An 8,662-nucleotide genomic window follows, 5' to 3' on the forward strand; every position below is an offset into this window, starting at 1 on the left:
TTGTTGTTGTTAGTTGCAAAGTCGTGTCCGACTCATCGCGACCCCATGGGCAACGTTCCTCCAGGCCACAGGTCGGCAACCTGCGGCTACGGAGCCACATGCGGCTCTTTGAGCCTTCCCCTGTGGCTCCCAGCCTCCTCTGCCTTTGCAGAGAGAGACAGAGACAGAGAGAGGCACGTGCGCTTCCCTGCTTCTCTCTCTCTCTCTCTCTCTCTCTCTCTCTCTCTCTCTCTCTCTCTGTGTGTGTGTGTGTGTGTTTGTGTTTTTATGTGTGCATATGTGTAAAAGAGAGTGCACTCACAGTGTTCTCCGAGGAGCTGAAAAGCTTACTGGGCGGAGCTCCTCCCTTTGCTGCGTCTCTGCAGGAAGCAGGAAAGGCAGGAGAGAGCTAGCTAGCCCAGCTAGGCTGACTCAGGAATTCTGGGAGTTGAAGTCCATGAGTCATAAAAGAGACAAGGTTGCCTACCCCTGAGCTTGTTGGACAACAGCTTGAAGCTTGCCAGGTGAGCAGCAGATAGGAGGGGGGGGGGAGAAAGAGAGAGAGAGAGAAAGAGAGAGAAAGGAAAGAGAGAGAGAGAAAGAAAGAGAGTGGGGGAAGAGGAGTGGCAGACCAAGGGCAGATAGGGAGGGAGGGAGGGAGAGAGAAGAGAGAGAGAGAGACCCATTTGACATCTAAAATTAAGATAACACTGCATATATCCTTTTTTTACCTTTGTGTGTATCTAATTTTATTCTCTTAAAGCATTCTCTTGGTGATCATTGTTTTAATAGTATGGATATTCCCAAGAGTCATATTTTTACTTTTATTTTTAATGTGTGTGTGTGTGTGTGTGTGTGTGTACACACACACACACACCTATAATAAAGGTAAAAAAGGATATACACAGTGTTATCTTCATTTTAGATATCAAAAGGGTTTTGCGGCTCCCAGTGTTTTGTTTTTGGTGGGAAATGGGTCCAAGTGGCTCTTTGAGTGTTTTGGGTTGCCCACCCCTGCTCCAGGCCTTCCTGTCCTCTACCATCTTCTGGAGTCCATTTAAGCTCACTCCTACTGCTTCAGGGACTCCATCCAGCCACCTCCTTCTCTGTCGTCCCATTCTTCTCTTGCCCTCCATCTTTCCCAGCATTAGGCTCTTCTCCAGTGAGTCCTTCCTTCTCATTAGGTGGCCAAAGGATTTGAGTTTCAACTTCAGGATCTGGCCTTCTAAAGAGCAATCAGGGTTGATCTCCCCTAGGACTGACCGGTTTGATCGCCTTGCAATCCAGGGGACTCCATAGGTGTAGAGAAGTGTGTTTCTCTCCAAGGCTGGTGGTGGTTGTGTTTTTCCTGCAACACAAATGCAGTGCTCTCCATTCATCTGACAGCCAGTGTGCTTTTTAATCTAATGTTTGGTAGGCTATTAATAGCACTTCTAAAGTGTTTGCAAAACACACTTGAGGCCTGCCTTGTGTTCTGTATTGTTTGCTCCGGCTGCTGGAAGCTCGCCAAGCTAATTTCCCATCCTAGGGTATGCAATCCAAGATCAACCTTGTTTAACTCGAGAGCGGGTGTGTATGTGTGTGGGTTTTTTTTTTGTTTTGTTTAGCACATGAACTACACTTTCAAAAACCTGTCCACCCTGTGGTTGCCCAAGGCCCCTTAAATGCCAACGTCACCAGTGAACAGGGCTAAAAGTTTTGAGCAGTGGGATTCCAAAATTTAAAAAGTGTTCAGGAAATGAACTTCAACATGTGGACCTATATCTTCCCACTCCTAATTGTCCAGTGTGTTTCCAAATTTATGTCATTGTTTAGGGCTGGGGACTGACTGTCCTCCCCTCCCGCCAATCTTGTCAGCGCTCATGACTGTGTCTGCTGCAGGCTGGGAATGCCATCCCAAGCAAATGAGGGAATAAAATATTTGACACTACATTACTCTTACACAACAAATGCTTTGCTGTTTGAACGGCGCTTTTCTCTGACAATTGCAATCTCAGCTGGAACGATGCTTAGGTATTATTGGGATCATTCGTGGCCAGAGAGAATTTTAAAATGGCAAAGCTTTTGGAAAAGGCTTTGTAGCTCTTTACATATCCTTATTTATTTTTCTTATTTTCACCGCCCCTGAAAACAGGTGGAGGTAGAAAGGAGAGGGGCCAGCTCCCTGTTCCCCGGAGCAGGGACAGCTTCCAACCTTTTTATGAAAGGGGGAAAAAAAATAGCCACGCATGGCTGAGAAGCTTTATTGTATCCAGTTATTAAAGATGCGCAGATTGATATTTGGACATCGGTCCTGTGTCGGGAAAGAGGTGGAGTGGGTTAATGCACGGGCGTTTCTTTCGGTGTCAACGTTTCGCAAACTATTTTTCCGATCAGCTCGGAAATGTCCTAATGCAGAATTTTATTTCCTTAGATCAACGTGACTACTGTAAGGACATACTTGCCCAACGGGGACTTCTCAATCATGACCGAAATGCTCAAAAAATTTCTTAGTTTCATGAACCTTACGGTAAGTAGATCTTTGGGGATCCTAATTTGTATTTTGTGTTTGTATTTAATCTTATTTATATGCCGCCCAATCCCAAAGGACTCAGGGCGGCGTACAGAGTTAAAACAATCATAAAACAATAAAATAATCCAGTCATACCGCGAGTCCGATCATATCCCCCCCGCTGGGGACATCAACCCCAGGCCTGCCGGAACAGGAGAGTTTTGACGGCTTTCTTAATGGCCGGCAGGGTGGGAGTAGTTCGAACCTCGGGGGGAAGTTGATTCCACCAGGTCGGAGCCACCACAGAAAAGGCCCTTCCCCGAGGGCCCGCCAGCGGACATTGTCTGGCCGACGGGACCTGAAGGAGGCCCAATCTATGGGACCTCACTGGTCTCTGGGAACTGTGCGGCAGAATGCGGTCCTGTAAGTAACCTGATCCTATGCCATGAAGGGCTTTAAAGGTGATAACCAACACCTTGAATTGCGTCCGGAGACCCACAGGAAACCAGTGCAGCTCGCGGAGGATAGGTGACACGTGGGCGTACCTTGGCGCGCCCACAATCGCTCTCGCGGCTGCGTTCTGAACCAACTGCAGCCTCCGAACGCCCTTCAAGGGTAGCCCCATGTAGAGCGCGTTACAGTAATCCAGTCTTGAGGTGACAAGGGCATGAGTGACTGTGAGTAATTTATTGCCTGATTAGTTTCAGTAGGCTGGTTTGCATTATTATTATTTTTGCAGCGTGGGGGGGGGGAGCGATTTCTAGAAGTTCACCAACAAACCACAAACAGGTGGTCCTCGACTTTCAGCGACCATTCAAAGTTACAATGGCTTTGGGGGATAAAAAATGAATTAGGACCCTTTTTCACACGTACGATCGTTGCAACCGTCCCCAGGGTCACGTGATCCTCTTTTGTGACCTTCTGACAGTCAGACTAAATGGGGGAAGCCAAATTCACTTCAACAACTGCATTACTAACTTATCAACTGCTACCAATCACTTTTTTTTTAATTAAAAGTTTTACAAATTACAATATAAACCCACCCATCCCCTCCCCCCCTCCCCCACTTCCCAGAGCTGATTACAGGGTAACAAATAAACAAACATACTCTAGCTAACATAAACCAACTAAACTATCAATCAAAACCATAATACACTTTAACTCCTTCTCAAAACAAATATTAACAAATTAAGACAAAAATAATAATACCATTCATACTATTAATAATTATCTAAATCTATTCAAAAGCAAGATAATACTTTTCAGTTTCATACTTCTTCTGAATATAATCAATCCATCTTCTCCAAACCTTAATATATCTTTCTTGTGAATGATCCTTCAAATAGGTGGAGATTTTCGCCATTTCTGCTAAATTAGACACTGCTACCAATCACTTAACCCCTGGGGCGAGAATGGTTGCAAAATGCAAAAATTCCACTTAACGAATGTCTTGCTTAGCAGTAGAAATTTTGGGTCGTAAGTTGAGGACTACCTATATTAAACTTCAGCTTTGGGAATTAGGCACAGCCAGACAGCAATTCTCCCTTGTTTATGGCTGTGAATGCTGGTAGTTTATTCCCCGGTGCTTTTCCTAAGATATGGCTGGATTCTTGTGGCAAGGATTTTATACGAAGTATGCTGTACGAATAGCAAATTCTGTTAAGCCACTGGTTTTTTTTTTTTTTTCCCTCTTGAAAATGGGAAACTGCCAGTCTAATTGATCCTGCTCCAAATTTGTGTTGCTGTAATGTAAACAAGGATGCACAACCTCTACTGTCGGGGGAATAGGATGTTCTGGAGCAGTGGTTCTCAACCTTTTTAATGCTGCGACCCCCCAACCGGTCATAAGTCGAGGACTGCTCAACTGGTGCAGCACCGTTTGCAGAATGGGACTTTTGGCGGGCTCAGCAGGGCAGAGACAGCCTGGAGAATTCCTATTGGCTTTTGAAAGCCAATAGAATTAGACTCTATTCAAGAGAGTCTATTCTATTGGCTTTCAAAAGCCAATAGAATAAAATGGAGTAGCACAGCTAAGGAAAAGGGGGGAAAAATGGCGGACTGCGTTGTTTGGCGACCCCCGTGAAATGGTCGTTCGACCCCAAATGGGGTCCCGACCCACAGGTTGAGAACCGCTATTCTGGAGAAATCTGGAACATGGTGAGTTTCTTTCAAACGGCCCCTAACGATGCTTTTCTGGAAGTAAGGAGCAAGAAGCATTATTTTCAGAAAACGACGGGGCCTTAACCAGACTGGTGCAGGTCAGCAGAAAAACGACATGTTCCAGCATCCCTCGAAAGAAAGAACGCATCTTAACATATTTTTTTTTCCTGTTTTTGTCTCACCCAGTGCGCAGTTGGAACCACCGGCCAGAAGTCAATCTCCCGAGTGATTGAATACTTGGAACACTGCTAGTTACTCCTGTTGGGCCACACAGGCACTCGGACGGGGCTGCTTTTTTCTTTTAGGAAAAAGCAGGAGATGGTGACCGATGTGCTCAGGGATGCGCCGAGAGCATTCCTCAAGTCTCATTTTTTTCTCTTTGGATTTTTAAGGCTACCTGGTCTCCCCGCTCACCTGGCTTTTTTTTTTTTTTTTTTTTTTTTCTGAAGCATCATGACCACTTCAATCTGCAATTTTATCAACAATGGGGGGGGGGGAAGAAAAAAATACAAACAAATAATCTGTGGACCGAGCGAATTTGCAAATGTTTTTTCTAGCAACTCATCGCAGTATTTCCATGTATTTGGCATTTTTTTTTTTTTTTTATCCGCCCTCTTTATTTGTCTGGCTTTTTTTTTTTTTTTTGTGACAACCTTCGAAGGGGGAAAAAAACAAAACGTGCTGCGGGTAAGGCAACTGCTGTTTACTGTTGAGCCACTGTTCTTTTCATGCCAGCCAGGGGCAAAAGGCAGCTTTAGCTACTGAGGTATCAAGAAAAAGAAAATTCAAATAAAAAGAAAAAATGCTCTGGGCAGCAGCGTAGCTCTGATTTGAGTTTAATTTGCTCCTGGTTTTTTTTTTTTTTTTTTTTTTTTTGAAAGATTATTCCAAAATGATTAAAGGAAAAAAAAAACCCAGAAAAAAAAGATTTTTTTAAATACTTTTTTGTGATCTTAACTACTGTCTATATTTAAAATGTGTTGGAATCCAAAGAGGCTGAGGCTCGGATAGTTTATTTTTTTATACTGTTTTGATTGAAAATTGGGTGGTTGGAAACTACTTCTCAGTTTTTTGCAATTGTTGTGGCCTAAGTACTGTAAACCGATAGACCATATAACACGTCAGAGCTCTGAGAGAGATGCATGCAGGAAGAATAAGACCCCCTCCTGGCCGGTGTCTATATCTATATTTTTTTAAAAATGCAGTAAAACATGCCCTGCTAAAGGTTAGTGTGAAACCATGTTCAACCCAGGGTAATTTACACTTCGGAATAAGCAAAAACTTTTAAATGCTGTCAGTTTGTTTCAAAGAAACGGAGCTAAAACCATCCCGGTGGTCAAATCTTTCCAGTTAAGGTAAATCTTTCTATATTTTTGAGTTTTGAGCAGGTAAAACGCATACAATACAAAGCCTTAAATAGCTGAATATAGCAAAAATTTTGTTCAGTGTAGAGTCTAGTTCACAGCGAAGGATTGTGTTGAGACTTTTGTGGAACGAAGATCCCTGCAAAATACTTTTTTTTTTTTATGTTTGTTTGTTTCATTCCGTTGTGGTTTGAACATTAGGGACTCTTTTGCACTCATAATGGTGTCCTGACTGACGGAATGGCTCATGACTTTTTATTAAGCTGGTCTTGAATCTTCGCAAAAGTTTCTGGGGGGGGACATGTGTGTGTGTCACCGACACTTTTCACATTACCTGTGTTTTAGGTAGTTGCATCATCCTACTTTGGATTTGTGAAACTTGAAGCCATAAGAAATATTAAGTTCTATGTATAATGAGGGAAGGGAGAAATAACAGAAAAAAAAAAATCTCTAACCTGCTTTTTAGATCTTGTTATCTCCGTGTATAAAATGACAAACGTGCTTTTGTATCAGTGCAAGCTGTACATTTTTTTACACACAGTGGCTGCCTTCTATGTCTTCCTATTTTTGATAATGCGGATTGTTGGGAATTTCAGTACGGAAGTAAGTGATTAGAAACAAAAGCTTATCCTCTTCTTTTTTTAAAAAAAAAATCAAAAATAAATGTTCTCATCTCTTTAAGGAAACCCCCAAAATGTACCAGTGTAACTTAGAAAAGACAGCGGGAGGCTGTGTGTGTGTTTTCCCTTGGGTGAAGGACAAGGGAGAACAACGGAATAAAGCTGAACTTGTAAATTATTTTTTGCGATGCAGGATTTTTCTGGAAAAATATATATATATAAATATATATACCGTATATGCCGGCGTATTAGATGACCCGGCGTATAAGACGCCCCCCGTCTTTATAGCCGGGCCGCATTCCTAGAACGACGTCTTATACGCCGGAAACTACCAGTATTTCCGGCGTATAAGACGACCCCCGTCTTTGGCGCCGATTTCAGCGCTCGCGGAAGTTGTCTTATACGCCGGCATTTACGGTATATATATTTCTTGGCATTTTTAGTTTGTAGAGCAAACGGCTTCCAGTTTGAGTTTGATTTCATGTAGCTTTTTAAGTTAGGCTTTTTTGTGTGCGTGCCATGGCGAAGGACGATTAAAAGCAATTCTGGAGGAAATCAGGACCCACCCTTCTCTGTTACACTGGTAAATGACCTGAATGGGAAATGATGAAAGTTTTGTGTTGACAGTTTTTAATTAACAAGCACTGAATGGATGCAGATGGTCTTGAGGGATAAAGGGTCAGAGGAAATGGCCCCTACGGAGCTGCAAGTGTATTTTCCTTGTTTAAACCCCTCATCGGACTCTGCATTTCAATGGGTACTTGAGGCCAACCTTCAAATTGAAAAAAAGTTTTAAAATAAAACTTTTTTTTTCCCACTGTAAATATCTGTGTAAATAAGCGCAATTGGAAACTAGAAGCGTAGAGTACTTTTTCTGAATCCAATCCTATTTTTATTTTATACAGTATTTCTCAGCTGTGATCTTTGGAGCAAAAAAAAAAAAGCCAACGGCAGGAATTAATAGTTTGTACCAGTTTCATGAAGTATGTCTTTTGGTTTTTGTAAATAATTTTAACTCGAATAAAAATTGCTACTTTCAATACATAAACCCACACGGAGTGAGCAGAGTTTCTTGGCGCTGGAGAATTCTTGCCTGCCATGTTTTCAACCTGAAAAGAGAAAAGCAGCATGGCTGCCATCTTGAAATTACTCGAGTCTTCGTGTGGAAAATATGGTGCCATTGCTACAGTATGGTGGTTTCCCTTTCTTAGGCTAAACTCCAGAGCATAAATTAGGCATCGGGGGGGGATTTAACTCCTAAGTTAAAAATCATAAAAATGGGCTTTGTTCCCCAAATTATGGCATGTCTGTTGCCCGTCTAAGCCAACATCGAACGAAGAGGTCTCTGCTGTTTCTCCAGATGATTGCTTCAGGTACCAAGTGCTTCTTGCTGCTAGGATGCTTTTCTTAAGGTGCAGCTGGATCCTGTTTTTTTTTTAATAAACAGCTTGGAGTGATAAGAGAACCTGTCTTGCTGATCAAAGGGCAGTCTTTGATGAGCTTTGATGAATGGAGAACTGCCTCATCTGGTCCATGAGCTTAATGGTCAAAGTGTTGGGCTATAGCTCTGAACATCCCTCTCCACAGGCACTGCTGGAGAGAGCTGACACACCTTGAGATCAAGGTAAATTTTTATGTTTTCAGGTGGTCAACAGTTTCTACCTGCAGGAACTTTGCTATTATCTGTTTTTTTGCGTAACACACACAGTTTTCTCATACTCCAGAGACTTTAGGCCAGTGGTTCTCAACCTGTGGGTCGGGACCCCATTTGAGGTCGAATGACCATTTCACGGGGGTTGCCAAACAACGCAGTCCGCCATTTCCCCCCCCCCCTTTTCCTTAGCTGTGCTACTCCCTTTTATTCTATTGGCTTTTGAAAGCCAATAGAATAGACTCTCTTGAATAGAGTGCATATTGGAGCACGTAACAGAGTTGGACCTGTTTGGGCAGATGTTACTTATCCAGGATGCAGTGGTTGATAACAGTTAACCAGACAGCAAACTCTTAGCAATGGTATCCTAGTTTGCTTTAACTACCCATGTTAATGC

The 8,662-nt window shown here is 42.8% G+C and overlaps 1 protein-coding gene across 3 annotated transcripts in view; it reads left to right on the forward strand.

Annotated features, from left to right (window-relative positions):
- The window catches only part of WAPL (WAPL cohesin release factor), a 57,742-nt gene extending 50,080 nt beyond the window's left edge, over positions 1–7,662 (forward strand). For all 3 annotated transcript variants that reach the window (XM_039343403.1, XM_039343401.1, XM_039343402.1), the window contains 2 exons: positions 2,393–2,488; positions 4,817–7,662. In XM_039343403.1, the coding sequence (XP_039199337.1) occupies positions 2,393–2,488; positions 4,817–4,882 (162 nt within the window). In that variant the 3' untranslated portion in view covers positions 4,883–7,662. The remainder of the gene's footprint in view (positions 1–2,392; positions 2,489–4,816) is intronic.
- Positions 7,663–8,662: the final 1,000 nt, after the last annotated feature.

This window comes from Crotalus tigris, unplaced genomic scaffold (genome assembly GCF_016545835.1).
Source record: "Crotalus tigris isolate CLP2741 ecotype Arizona unplaced genomic scaffold, ASM1654583v1 scf7180000017847.2079705, whole genome shotgun sequence".
In the NCBI taxonomy this organism is placed as follows: Eukaryota; Metazoa; Chordata; class Lepidosauria; order Squamata; family Viperidae; genus Crotalus; species Crotalus tigris.